The following is a 14,488-nucleotide window of genomic DNA, read 5'->3' as shown; positions in this document are numbered from 1 at the left end:
AACGCGACGCCGCGAGCTGCGGAGTTACCATGGGAACCAACTGCCGCGTCTGAGGGGGCGGGGTGTGTGGGGAGGAGGTGAAGATCGTGGGGGGCGGGGCTTCCTACCCTTAGGGTTAGGGTCTCGGGTGTAGACGCGGCGTGTTCAGTCAAGAACATTTCTCTGGAGAAGTGCGGGCAGAGGAAGGAGAGCAGGTTTCCAGGGCCTGGGGTTGGGGAGCGTAGGGGAGTGTTTGGTAGAGTGGCACCTGCAGTTCAGTCTTTTCAAACTGTAGATTTTAATATGGCCGGTACCCAGCCCCCGAATTGGAGTGGCTTAATGCGGGGCCTCGGAAAACCAACAGCAGGAGGCCCTCGTCCCGAACACTCATTCCAGCCCTCGACCCCAAGGGCTGCCTCTTGAGTCTGCAGGCATCAGAATGAAAGTTGGGACTTGGACCGTGGATTCCTCCAGCCCCAGGGAGCTGGGCTTCTTTCCCCAGACTGGTGATTCTGGGATGGGCCGGGGATGCAGGGGTTTGGCAGCTGTGGCGTTCCCTAGAGGTCCCCTTAACTCTGCCGTATAGGCTAGATGGCCCTGAACAGAATTGGGTCCATTAATGAAAATTAGTTTCTCCAGGTCGCAATATAGGGCAGTAGAAAGTACATGAGTTTTGCTGTTAGAAAGATCCGAATTCAAATCCAGTATGATATAGTGATTTAAGAACTGTGGAATTGGACTGCCTATCTTTGTTTTACCATTTGCCATGCTCCATTCTCCGCCTCAGTTTTCCCATCTGTAGAATGGGTACAATAGTAACAAACTCATAAAGTCGCTGTGAAGATTAAGTGAGTTAATTCATGTAAAACGTTTAGAACTAGGGTGCAACTCTGACTGATGTGGTTCAGTGCATTGAGTGCTGGCCTGCAGACAAAAAAGGTCACCACTGGATTCCTGGTCAGGGCACATGCCTGGGTTGTGGGCCGCCAGGTCCCCAGTTGGGGGCATTCGAGAGGCAACCCATCTGGCGCAGGAAAACCCTCAAACAATGCTGTCTGTCATTACTATTAACATTATTAAATTCCAGCAGCCATCACTTGCTGGCTTTCTGACCTTGGACAATTTTTCTCTGAGCCCTTCTGAGCCCCTTTTCTTTCCTCTGCAAGTTTATTGTGAGCATTAAGATAAATAATGTATATAAAGCACATAATAGGTCATCAACAAATGTTAATTATCTCCGTGCTCCAATATCAACCTTAAAAAAATAAGGCAACTTCCTGGCACCAAACTCTTTAGTGCCATTAAGGAAGCTTTTACCTTGAGCCATGAATATTCCCTCCCCTTTAACCTCACTGGGCCAAGCAATGCCAAACCTCCCCTTTAACTTCACTGGACACTATTAGGTATCATGGCCGACCAAAGTCATAAGCAGACAGATAAAGAAAAATGAAAAGAAATAGAGAAAGAAGAGATAAAAAAAGGAGTATATATGGTTTGGACTACTTGAATGATGGCAACTATTCTTTGGGGTTCTGTCCACGAGCCTTCAGACAATTCAAGAATCACCTATGTGGTCCAGAGGGACCAAGATGTAGGTTTTGGTGCATTTGTATTAAATCTGAACAGACTCAAATGCAGTTTTTCTGAAGCTTTTCGATAGTTTCTAAGTAACCGTTCCATTCTCTGCCTTCTAGGTTGCTGGGATGAACCGAAGCCACAGTACGTTTTATTAGCTTTGGTTGTTTTTTGTTTTTTAATTAGGTCATGTCTCTGCTCCTTCCCTCTGTCATTTCAGCTACACCTGTGTCCTTCCAAGGCCATTAAGGGCTGCCTTTGATCCCTGATCCAATGGGCATCCTCCATTTTTCCCAGGCTTGTCATCATTGTCCAGGGGTGTTGTGTACTGTACATTACAGAGTTTGGTCACCACCATCACATGTGCCCTTTGGTGGTGCCAGGAATTTTCCCACACATCAGCAACCAATCATTTTTCTTCTTGTCTGGAGAGGCCATCCTTGGGGATTATTGCGAAAGGCAAGACCGTGAGGCTGGGTGTAGGCCAGTCTCCTGGTCCTCTCTTTCTCCCAGCTGATACTCTGGGCGAGGCGAGCACCTCTGGCCTGACCTGAGCTCTCATCTCAACTCTCAGCATCATCACCATGTTGAGCTGCCTCTTCCTCCTGAAGGCGCTTCTTGTTCTTGGGTCCCTGACGTCCTGGGTGATTGCAGGAGAGCACGGTGAGCTATCATTTGGGATCCCTGCGTGACAGTAACAGAAAGTGCCTGGAGAAGGCATGCCCTGCCTCCCGCCCAGAGCCAGGGGCCTCGTTTGTGAAGATATTCATCTCTGTAGGACGGGATTGGATGCTTTCTTTACCCTCTCTGGGCAGGGAGATAGGACTTCCAATCTGGCTTTCCCCTAGAATTTCTTTTTGAAAAATTATTATTATTATTATTATTTTATTTCCAGAGAGAGGGGAAGAGAAGGAAAAAAAGAAGGAGAGAAACACCAATGTGTTGTTGCCTCTTGTGCACCCCCAACTGGGGACCTGGCCTGCAACCTAGGCATGCGTCCTGATTGGGAATCAAACCAGCAACCCTTTGCTTCACAGGCCAGTGCTCAGTCCACTGAGCCACACCAGCCAGGGCTCCCCTACAGTTTCTTAAATGAGAACACTATCACCCCAACCTTTCCCTCTCTCTTTATCTGTAGAATGGCTGGTCCTTTAGTCGTGGTGTGTGTGTTTGTGGTTGCGTGGATGGAGGGCAACAAGTTTGCCCCTCCATATTCCCCTGGGGAAGAGATGTTTTGGATAGGAGTGTTTGCAGAGGCTGAAAGTTCTTGAAGTATGCTTTGCTTCCCTTCCCCATTTCTCAAGGCCTGGCCAGTTAGCCCAACCTCATGTGATCTTTTGCAGTGAAAGAAGGAGAGTGCCCTCCAGACAAGAACCCGTGCACAGACCTGTGCCAGGGGGATGAGTCGTGTCCGGCGGGGCAGAAGTGCTGCCACACGGGCTGCGGGCGCGCCTGCCGAGGAGGCATCCTGCAGGGTATGTTGGCATGACGGGGGAAATCCTGACCTTGCCCTTGGGCTGGAAAGACCCAGAGGGAGCTTCCTGCCTCCTGGATGGGCTCTGGACATCTAGCTTGCAGAGAGCACCTCTTATCTCTCTTTTTGGGGGTCTCTTCTCCTTCACCTACTCAGTGTGCCCAGTTCTTTGTCTCCTGTCGGGAGGGAACATGGGACTGATGGGCTTGGCCTTTAACTTTGAGCCCAGGGTTCTTGTGAAGGCTGGAGAGCAAACGTGGGAAGAGAAGTTTAAGATCCTAGGGAAAGGAGTAAACACTAGATAGAGCCAGGCAGACCTTCTTAAGCCTTAAATAAGGCTTAAAGGGTTCTTTTCAAGTGTTTTTTTTAAAGATTTTATTCTATTTATTTTCAGAGAGAGGAGAAGGGAGAAGAAAGAGAGGGAGGGAAACATCAATATGCTAGAGAAATATCCATCGGTTGCCTCTGGCACATCCCCCCCAGGTGGCCCAACAGGGAATTGAACCTGTGGCCCTTTGGTTCACAGGTTGATGCCCAATCCACTGAGCTACACCAGGGGTAGGTGTTAAGTTTTCAAGGCTCAATGTCCTCCTCTCTAAGGTGGGGATAATTGTGTGTATCCTGTAGAATCACAGTGAGGATCAGATGAGGGGCAACTCAGCGAACATCACAGTAAATGTTCTGTCGTCATTGCCTGGGCTTTAGCACGGGGGTGGAGGGTCTGAAATGAAGCTCCCTCTGATTGTCTGGTCTGCTGTGCCTGTGGGTGTCCCCAGCACCCTCATCTCTTTTTTGGTGTCTGTCTCCCTTTCTTTTCCAGGGAGAAAAGGCGATTGTCCCAGGGCTGCTCGGAAACAATCGTGTTTTCAAAGGTGCGTCACCGATGAGACCTGTCCAGGGGCGAAGAAATGTTGCAGGTTTGGCTGCAACAGGAGCTGTGTGGTCCCGGTCTCCACACGGAAGCCGGGTAAGAAGCTCCGCCCTGTACCCCATGCTCTCTGCTTGGCCGCCTTGTTTCCTTCTCAGATACGCGCACATGCCATCTTGTTGGTTTTACTCTACTCCGAAAAACCGATAAAATGCCTCCTATATTCTGAGGTCTTTTCCAAGAAAAGATACACGAAGGGTATCCAAGCTGGGATGGTGCGTGGGACGTGGCCTGGGCAGGCAGAGGAGGCCGCCAGAAGGGAAATCTTGGGGTATCTGGATTTGCCGTCAGACTTGAAAGCTGCTGGGCAGTTTCCAATCCCCGTTGTCCACTGCAGTGTTCTCTACGAAGATCTTAGCTCCAGGGGCTGCAAAGAGATGGCAAAAAGGACCGCATGACCTCTGCAGGGCAGCACACATTTCCCCATTCACTGGCTTCTGAGACTCTGTGTCCCCTCAGTCCACACACAGGATGGCCATCTCCTGTTGGAAATGGGCCCTGTTATTTTTTTCATCCTCACCTGAGGACATGTTTATTGATTTTAGAAAAAGCGGAAGGGAGAGAGAGAGAGAGGAAGAGAAACAGGGATGTGAGAGAAAAACATCTCTCAGTTGCCTCCTCCGTGCCCTGACCTGGGATGGAACCTACAACCTAGGAACGTGCCCTGATTGGGAATCAAACTCACAACCATTCATTCAGTTTACAGGATGACACTCCAACCAAATGAGCCACACTGGCCAGGGCAAAGCAGGCCCTATTTTATTCTGATTCTGGCAAAGAGGCGTTTGAAAGAAGTTTCTTCTTCCTCTTACAGGGTTCCCATGACCTAATTCTCTATTTACATACAATTTCTTTAACAGAGATTTACTGAGTATTTACTATTTGCTAGACCCAGTGATGGGTCCTTGGTACCTTGTGGTGAACAAAGTGGATTAAGTCCCTGTCTTCTCGGAGCTTGTCGACTAGTAGGGGGGGAAGAGGCTTAATAGCCTGCAAATAAATATTAATTTCAAACTGTGACAAGGACACGAGGAAAATTGAAGGATGCTGAGAGATAGACGAAAAGGGCACTCATTTTATTTTATTTTCTCAGAGACACATTTTATTTACTAGATCACCAGTCTGGAATAAAACAGGGCACTGGCTTTAGACTGTGGGTGGTCCAGGAAGGCCTGTCTGAGGTGGTGACATTTCACCTGCGACTCAGAGTTGACGTTAGCCTGGTCAAGGGTGTGATGGCCATTCTGGGATGAGCGAGGCAGGTGCGAAAGTCGTTAGGCTCAGAAGGAGAGTGTGGCATCTGAGAAATTGAAAGGAAGCCGGTAGAGACAGGGAGGGAGAGCGTGACTCCAGGTGAGGGCAGGCTGTCATTAGACTAGGGAGGTGGCCATGGGGAAGGAGGAAGGTGACACGGCTGAGAGAATCTGGAGGCAGAAGTGACGGAATTGTCTGCTCTATTCCTTGGCTCCTCCCCACCCCCTAGAGAGGCCCCCAGAAGGCATTAGCAACAGCTGGTGTGTCTCCACGGCTGCCCCTTCTCATCCGCCTTTGCCTCGGTACTTGTCATGGCTGCTCTGGCTCGCCGGTGCTTCCAAATCCATTTTATTATCATGTCGTCTCTTCCCCACGGCCCCAAATACTGAGGCTACTTTCACTGGAGAGGGGTTAGATATATATGTTAATTTAGGGAGAACTGATGTTTTCCTAATGTTGAATCTTTATGTCTTCTCATTTCCCCCCAAGTGTATTTGGTGCATTTCAAAGTGTTTTCTAGTCTTAAAGTATTTCTTGGTCAGTTCATGCCTGGGTTATTTTATTATCTTCTTTTTCGCTGTCTCAAATGGGAACTTGCGTCATGTCTTCCCTCGTGGTTTTTAAAGGAACTGGGCCGTTCTCTGAGCGTGCCTGGCAGCGTATTGCATGGAAAAGCATAGGTGTTGGTGGTCAGAGAGCTGGGTTCAAGCCTGAGGCTCACCAGTTACTGGCCAGTGGGTCCCTCGCCATGTCTTTTCTGCTTCTCTGGGCCACCATTCCCTGCCTTGTAACATGGAAATAATAAGCCTCGAAGGTTGTGGTAATGACTTCAAGTCTGTAAACTGTTTGGCCCTCACTCTGCATCAGCTGTCTTCCTCTTGCCCCATAAGGTGGACTTTGTCAGGGGCACGACTTCCAACCAGCCCCTTTTATCAAGAACCAGGATCATTTTCTCCTCCCCTGCTCAGGTCTCCTCCGAGACCCCAAAACTGCACCACACGTGACGACCTCTTTCCTTCCAGCCAGACCTCTCCAGGTAGCAGGGGCCCAGTGGGGCTGTCTGCCTACTCAGGCAGCTCTCTCGGGCAGCCTGCCCGTGAGAGAGAATGGAGGGTTGTACTCCTTGCCAGGACTCTTGAGGCCCAGCTCTGGAACCAGAGCCTGGGAATTTGTGGCAGGCAGGTCACTCACTGCCAGCTTGCTGGGCCTGGTACAATCCACCTAGTGTTTGAAGCTGATGGCTCCCTTGCAAGGCCTGAGGGAGGAGGCTGGGCCCCTGGCCAGGCATCTTTGTGAGCCGCTTTGGGCCCTGGCCAGCCCACATGGGGCTTCCGCTTCGCTTGGAGCTGGGCAGGCTGGAATAGCGATCTCCCGGAGCCCTCTGGCTGAGTGAGGTTCCTAGTCTGGTGAGAGGCGGCAGTGGCTGCTGTGTTGGTAGTGAAGTACTTTTGTACAGTTCCGGTCCTAGAGGGAGGCTGGACACTCACCCAGTGGGCTGGTGGCTACCCCCAAGTTCACAGGAAGCTCTCCTCTCTGGCTGTGAACAACTCCTGCTTTTCCTAAGCCCTGGTAGTGCCAGAGGTTTAGCACGGCCTGTGCTGCTCGGTTTGGTGGGGCGGCAGGACAGTCAGGTTGTCCAGGGCACAGGGCAAACGCTAGGACCTGCTCCCAGGAGGTGGTTCTGGTCTGAGTGTGGGCCTCAACCCCGGTGCCTCTGCTTGCTTGCCGTGTGGCCTTGGGCAAATCCTCGCATCTCTCTGGACCTCACCTTTGGAGATAAGGACATTTACCCCATGGGGTGACAATGTAATGTCTCAGTCCGTTTGGGCTGCTATAACAGAATACCATGCACCAGGTGGCTCACGAACAACAGGAGTTTATTCCTCAGAGTTCTGGAAGCCGAGAAGTCCAAGGTCAAGGTGCAGGCAGATTGAGTGTCTGGTGAGGCCCTGCTTCCTGGTTCATAGACTGCCGTCTCTTTGCTGTGCCCTCGAGTGGTGGGAGGGCAGTCAGGGCACTAATGTTGTTGAGGCTCCACTGTCATGACCTGATCACCCCCAAAGGCCCCACTTCTGAATATCCTCATACTGGGGATTAGATTTCAACATATGTGTTCTTGGGGGACACAAACATCCTGCTCATATCATGCAGTTTAGAAGAAATGCATTTTATTTATTTTATTTAATTTTAAGATTTTACTTATTTATCTTTAGAAAGGGGGAAGGGAGGGAGAGAGGGAGAGAAACATCAAGATGTGGGGGCCTCTCCTATGCCCCCTACTGGGGACCTGGCCTGCGACCTAGGCCTTTGCCCGAACTGGGAATCAATCTGATGACCCCTTGGTTTGCAGGCTGGCACTCAGTCCGCTGAGCCACACCAGCCGGGGCAAGAAATGCATTTCCAAAGCCTACCCCAAAGCTGCCAAGTCACGTTCGATAACTCCTAGTGATGCCCAGCACCCCTCCATTCAAGCTCCCTCCCACTTGTCTGAAGTCTGACCTGTCTATTCACTCATTCGTTTATTCAGTCCCTACCTAATGCCTCCCCCACCCAACACTCGGGCATCCCCTTGGTGACCAAGGCAGCCAGGGTCCTTGTTCTCATGATGTGAGAGACAGGAGATAATCATCAACAAGTAATAATAACAACCACACGTTGTAACAAATGCTGGGAGGGAAAAGAAAGAGGGGTATAGAGGAAGGGTCATCTTCACTTGGGGAGCGAGGAGCTGGCCTTTGGCCGGAGCGTCATGAAGAGGGAACAGCGAGGCCAGAGGCCGGGAGGTGGGTAGGGCACAGCGTGCTTTTCTGGAGGAGGTGAGGGGAGGTCAGTGAGGTTGGGTGGAAGAGGAGAGGGTGGCTCCGTCCGAAGCAGAGCCCAGACTTCGGGGAGTCTGCGGGGCCTGTCTCTAGGCCTGGAGGGGCTTATAGAAGCAGGAGACGCCTGGTCCAGTTTTCATTGCAAAAAGCTGCCCTGCTGGTGTGTGAAGAATGGGTGGGGCAAGTGGAGAAGACGGCAGGCCAGGGAAGGGGGCATTGTCGTGGCAGGCTGGGTGAGAGTGACCGCGGCTGAGGCCATCGTGGTGACGGTGCAGACAGAAAAGTGCCGGACGTGGAGCCCTCCAGCCGGCAGAGTTGGCAGGACTGGGTGGAGGAGGAGGCGGACGTGGGCGTCGAGGGAGTATCAAGAATGGCGCGCGGGTGTCTGGCGGGAGCAGCCGGGCGATGACGTGCTTTTTACTGAGGGGGAGCAGGTCGGGGAGGAAAAGGCTTTGGAGCGAAGGTTCAGATTATGGCCCAAGGGCTGTCACCTTCGGCTCCCTCCTGGCCCTCCTCCCACCGCGTGAAACGTGGCCACGCCCAATGCCTTGTGACCCTCTGTTTTGCTTGTGACGTGTGCGCCTGCGCCGTATCCTTGGCGCGGACTGACGGCGCATGCTCCTGTGTGAATCTTCTCCTGAAACCTCCCTGCTGGTTGTCACAGAAAACAGCCCAGCAGGCTGGAGATAGAGGCTCCTAGAAAGGCCTGCTTGCAAGGCCGGCCTTGGACAGCTTCTGGGAAACTGCATTTTGAGAGCGTCATCCAGAGCCTAAGCGATGAGAGAGTCTCAGTGGAAAATGGGAGCCTAAGGAGCTTCCTCGGTGGACAGCGCAATGTGTTCTGGTCGCCCCCAACCCCCGCGTGACTGCACTGGGAAAGGACCCTTGGAAGCTGGCCTCGGGTTTCCTCTGGACTTTGCCTCACTCCCTTTGATGCTTTGCTTTGTGTCCTCCGTTGTAATAAATCAGAGCCATGGGTACGGCTATGTGAACCACCGAACCTAGGATGGCCATGGGGGCTCCCGACAGGCTGGCTCGTTCACGTTTTCCTAATCCCCAAAACTGCGTGCCACTGGGTCTGCTCTTTCGGCAGAACTGAGTGGAGTGAGTCCCAGTGCTTGTTGATTGGTTTTGGGATGACCCTTGTGGAGTAGGGACTCATAGTGTGTGGTTTATAGGGCACCCCTAGAGCTGGGGTCTTGGGACCCAATTCTGCCACCGTTGCTCAGGTCAGCCCCTCTCCTTTCTTGGACGTCAGTCCATTTGCAAGAGAAGAGGAGTAGGTTTCATACTTCAGCGGGTCCTTTGCGGCTGAAGACGTCTTGGAATTTCACTGCCGCAGGAGGTCGCCCTCATCCCCAGGACCAGCACAGAGACCCAACCCCCTCCCTCTTCCAGGGGCGGGTGCTCCTGGCCTTGGTTACATCAGGGCCACGCTCAGCAAAGTGGTTCGACCTGGGAAGTGTGCTACCGTACCCACCCACCCACTTTGCAGGGCACGTGGCATAACTCCACCGTGAGTTTTTGTTGCTGGGTTTTTCCCGCCAGCGAGATTTGATTGTGGGATAAGAGGCTTTGTTCTTCGCTAAATGGACTTCGGTGTTTGCCAAGCAGGTGGAGAGCTTGGGGAGGCAGGTCTGGTGGTTCTAGTGCCCATGTTTTCTGAGTGAAAACAATCAGGACATGGTTCCGATGTGATCTGACAGTGGCGCACAGTGTTCCACGTAGGAGTTGTTCTGGGAAAACCCCAGGTTGCCAGTGATGGCGTCTTGAGTGCTAAGCTACGTGCGTTCTCTCTGGAGGCGCCACACTCGCTTCTCTCATCAGGGAAGACCTCCTGCAGCAGCCCCATGGGATGTGCGTGCACTGTCCCACTCAGAGGCCTGGAGCCAGACCTGCTGTGGTCCCCTACAAAGCCTTTAATTGCCAGTCACTTTTTTCCATTTAAACAACTTGGAATCTATAAACACGGAGGTGCATGAGTCACGGGGAGTTGGTTTGGTTTGGATGTGACTCCTCTGGGCGGGCCTGCCCCGGGGAGCGGCCGGTGCCTGCGTGCTTGAGGGATGGTGTAGTAGAAAGAATGCTTCCCAGTGAACTGAGAGGCTTCGGCGCTTCGTCCTGCTTTCCCTCTGACTCACTCTAGTTCTGGGCAAGCCCCTCCTCTTCTCTGGGTTTCACTCTCTCCATAGGTGCGGTGACGGGCACGTCAGGAATGTGTGCCCAGACCCAGCAGAAAATGACCCAAGTTGGGGTTCCCTTTTCTCACGTAACAAGAAGCCCTGAAGCAGGCAGGTGCCAGGGCTGGGGTGGCAGCTCCGTGGTGCCGACAAGGACGAGACTGTTTCTCTTTTTCTCTCTGCGACCCTTGACTTGCTCATGCGTGTTGCCTCCCAGTGGGAAGAAGGCTGCTCTCCCTCCCTGTGCTCTGTCTTCTTTGCGCTGGAAGAAAAGAGAAGTGGGGGGCAGTTTGCGTATTCCTCCTATCGGGAGCGTAGATGTTTTCCCGGCTCTGTCTCAGTGTGTGGCCCTCCCTCCTTACTGGGAGCTATGGGGAAGCAGATCATTTCAGCTGTCTGGGCTCACGGCCTCTCAGAACAAACCTGGGGTTCCGTAACCACTGTTTCAGCTATCTATTGCTACAGGCAAGCCACTCCCAAACTTAGTGGGGGTTAGCAGGGCAGCTCTTACACCCGCAGGGCATAGTTGCGGTCATATTGCCACATGTGGCTGGGGCCTCGGCAGGGAGCTCGACAGGGCCCGGGATGTCCAGGACGCCTCTGCTCCTTGGGGTTCTCTCTCAGGGGGAGCCTGTCTAGCCCAAGCTGCTACACAGCAGGGCGGCTGGTTTCCAAGACGATGAGTTCTCAGAGGACAGACGCTGCTGTACCAGTGCTTATCAAACCTCTGCTTGCAACAATCCTGCTTTTGGACGTGCCATTGGTCCAAGCAAGTAACGTGGTCAAGCCCAGAGGCAATCTGGGCGGGGCTCTACCAGGGCCTCAGTCCCAGGAGGGTGGGGTTCATTGGGGGCCACCAGTGCAGATGTCTGCCACAGTCAGAAAGTGGGTTAGACCTCCACAGTGTTTTTCAAACTGCAAGTCTTGAAATGAATTGAGTAGTTTATGGCCTATTCGCAGAACAGCAGAAGCAGAATATGAAGTCTCAGCACTGCACGTGCCCGAATGCACCCCGATGTGAATGTACCCACGGGGCACAATGAAGCGTGTGTTTCCTTCTCAAGACTCACTGTAAAAATATCTGGAAATGCTGGGCCGGAGCGTCTCCGGGCCCCAGCACTCTGGTTCTATGGCAGGGCTTGGTGGCGAGTGTCCTGCTGACCCCCTTCCCTGCAAGGAGTTGTGTGATGGAGACGAGTCCTGTCCCCCGGGGCATAAATGCTGCAGCACTGGCTGTGGCCACACCTGCCGAGGAGACATCAAGGGAGGTAGGTTGGCTCTTTGGGGAGGAAATCCTTGGGTTCCAGCTTGGGTTTGGGAGGGAGTGGTCTGTGTTTTCCCTTCCTGGGAGGAATTGCCATCCTCATCCTTCCTGTCTGCCTGGCCCCCTCAACCCAAAGCACCCCCCCTCCTAGGGTCAGGGGCCCTTGGGGGCATTGAACAACCAGGGGAAGGCAGCAGCCGGTAACAGGGACAGACCCTGGGCAGGAAGACAGGCAACTTGGCTTCTGGTCTTGGTTCTGCTGCCGATTTGCTCTGTGAACTTGGATAAGCAAAGGCCCCTTTCTGAGCCAATTTCATCATCTGTAAAATGAGAGAGTTGCCCAAGATCGTGATCTTCTGACCTAATTCTTAGCACAAAGCTTCTCTGTGTGCGACATAAAATCTTGGTTGGAAGCAACATATAGACAACAGATAAAGCAATCCCGATCTGATTTCTTTGTTTCTTCAATACATATTTTCAAACACACACACGTTTTTGAGTGCCCCTGTGGTGCCAGGCCCTGTGGGACTCTGTTGCAGAGTCACGGGCCCAGAGGTTGGTTCAGGCAGCGCTTTCATTCCCAGGCAACAGTCAAGGTCTTTCCGTAGCGTAGAGCCCGTCAGGGAAGGTAGACCAATGAGTGCACTGCAGTCAGGTCTGATGAAAGGAGCACAACGCAGCGCGGACTTCATCTGGGGTGGCAGAGAAGTCTCCCCGAGGAAGTGACACTGAGAAGCCCACACGTAGGGGAGAGGGTGGGGTTCTGGGAGCCTCGCTCCCTCTGCCCTCCACCCAGCCCCACCCCCACGCACACAGAGGTGCCAACCCCCCAGGCACCTCTAGGGAGCTCCCCGTGGGGCACTGTCTGAAAACAGTTGGTCCAGGTGTTCTCCAGGGGCCCTGTGGATTCTTAGACCCGCCAGCTTCCAGGTTTCCCAGCCAGACCTTTGGTTCAGGGATGGATTGGCTGGGAGCCCCCAGGTCTGAGTTCCAGGTGGGCACTTGGAGGCGGTGGGGCCAACCCTCCTGGGTCTTTACCTGGGCCCGGTTTCCCACAGGGCGGGGCGGGGCTTGTCCGCGCATTTTGGTCGGCCTGTGCATCGTTACCTGTATGATGGATGAGAACTGTCAAGCCGGGCAAAAGTGCTGCAAGTCGGGCTGTGGCCGCTTCTGTGTCCCCCCCATCCCGCCACCCCAGCTGGCCTCGGACCCCAGTGGGACCATCGCGGCTGATTCTGCATTAGGTGAGTACGGCCCCACGTCCCCAAACACAAAGGGCTTCACTGCTCTATGTGAAGCGCTGGCTTAGCTGCAGGAGGAGACTCCAGAAGGCCCGTGTTTCTGCCCTGGAGCGTCTGGTTGGAGAGAAAGACGGTGTGTTCCAGAACCCTTGCGTAGAGAATACGGGCTTCCAGAGTGGGTGGGGCTCCTTGGGAAGGTCTTTCTGCTAGGAGCAGGATTTGAGCTGGGCTCTAAAGGTGGGGCAGGACAGGACAAAGGGAGGACGGCCTGGAGAACATGCTGGACAGGCGGGCCGATGCTTGTGAGTCAAGGCACAGAGGGCGGAATGTAGGCGACGTGTTTGGGAGCTGGGGCTCGGGGAGGGCGAGAGTGGGTAAAATAACAGATGGACTGTTGTTAAGACAGGAGCTATAAGTTGACTTCTGAGTGAGAGAGTCTTCCACGCCCGTTGGCACCGGGTTGTCTAAGAAGCACGGAGCCAATCAGGGCTTCCAAGAGCAATGAATGCCATGCTTCTCGAGGGCGGAGGGAGACAGGCTGTGGAGCTGGAGCCAGGAGGGCATGGTTGTGACTTGATGTTCCTTCTTCTTGCAGAGACCCGGGTGCCCTAGCTGTCCCGATCTGTCCTGATTGCCAGGGGCCTGTCCTGAAGCCAGGAGAGGATGGTTCTCGGGGCCTGTGGTGCTCACAGGGGCTCTCATGTCCCTCTCGGCTCTGCTTCCCTTCCTACTGCTGCCCCTCGCTCTGCAGAAACAGCCCTGGGGTCGGGCAATGGGCAGGGGGTGCTTTTGTCCTCAATAAAGGCTGGTGCTGACTCTTGTGTGGACTGTTTGAGGACTAAGGGGAAGGAAGTCAGGCAGGGGGCCTGGACATGGCTGTGGGGTTCTGGGGCTCATCTGGGAAGGGTGGGTGATCCAGTCTTTTCAAGAACACCGAGAATGGCAGCTGGTTGGGTGTGGCTCGGGCAGAGATGGTGGCAGATAAAACTTGGGGTGACTCGCCGTAGGTGTCCCTGTCAACCTCAGGAGTAGGACAGTCGGGCCTCTTTGGGGGTCTGCTGACCTTGCTTTTATCAGAGAATGTGGGTTGGGGATGGAACTCAGCTGAGTGGCTGGTTTATGACACCCACTTGGACGTTCCTGCCTTGGGCCTCCTTCCTTGGATCCAGCCCTTGGCTCTAAGACGGGCAGTTGGGCTTCTCCAGGTAGTTTTACCGTAGGGAGGGGATGTTTTAGGTTCTTGGAACCAAGATAACTTCTAAAAAGTATGTTTTTATGTATAGAAAATGGATCATATTCTGCATCTTAGCGATCTTTTGTTATCACATACATTCTTTTAATGGAATTTCATGAAAATAGCTGATTTAACTAGTCATCTTTCGTTGGCCATTAATATCCTTGTATACCTGTAAATCTTGACTGACGTTTGCCAATAAATCCGGGGAAATCCTTAGTAGCAGAATTCCAGTTTTTAAAAGAGAGCCTGGCAAAAACATAGGCCCTCGGTAACTATTTGCTGAGTGAAAGAAGGGATGTGATTCTCTGGTCTGTCCGTCAGGAGTTTGTCGGGCTGTCAGCCACAGAAAACCCAGCTCACAGCGGTTAGCCAACACAGACATTCAATCTGCTTGCACTGCAGCCTGGAGAGAAGTGTCGAGGCTGGCTCAGCAGCTCGGCCATGGCAGCAGTGACCAGACTCCTTCCTTTTCCACCATATCAGTGTGTTGGCTTTTGACCTCACGTCAGTCACTTCACCGGGGTCAGAGGGAGTGGG

General features: G+C 53.1%; 1 protein-coding gene across 1 annotated transcript; it reads left to right on the top strand.

Moving 5' to 3' along the window:
- The first annotated feature begins 1,776 nt into the window (after window positions 1–1,776).
- Window positions 1,777–13,529, top strand: WFDC3 (WAP four-disulfide core domain 3). The gene is made up of 6 exons (XM_037044157.1): window positions 1,777–2,217; window positions 2,898–3,029; window positions 3,849–3,995; window positions 11,346–11,477; window positions 12,532–12,717; window positions 13,310–13,529. The coding sequence occupies exons 1-6, from the start codon at window positions 2,139–2,141 to the stop codon at window positions 13,324–13,326; spliced, it is 693 nt and encodes a 230-aa protein (XP_036900052.1). The 5' UTR covers window positions 1,777–2,138; the 3' UTR covers window positions 13,327–13,529.
- The last annotated feature ends 959 nt before the right edge of the window (window positions 13,530–14,488 follow it).

The sequence above is a fragment of the Sturnira hondurensis genome, unplaced genomic scaffold (assembly GCF_014824575.4).
Source record: "Sturnira hondurensis isolate 20B ecotype Veracruz unplaced genomic scaffold, ASM1482457v3 Scaffold0004136, whole genome shotgun sequence".
NCBI lineage: Eukaryota > Metazoa > Chordata > Mammalia > Chiroptera > Phyllostomidae > Sturnira > Sturnira hondurensis.
Note: the sequence above shows the minus strand (reverse complement) of the source record. Positions and strands in the feature narration are given on the sequence as shown.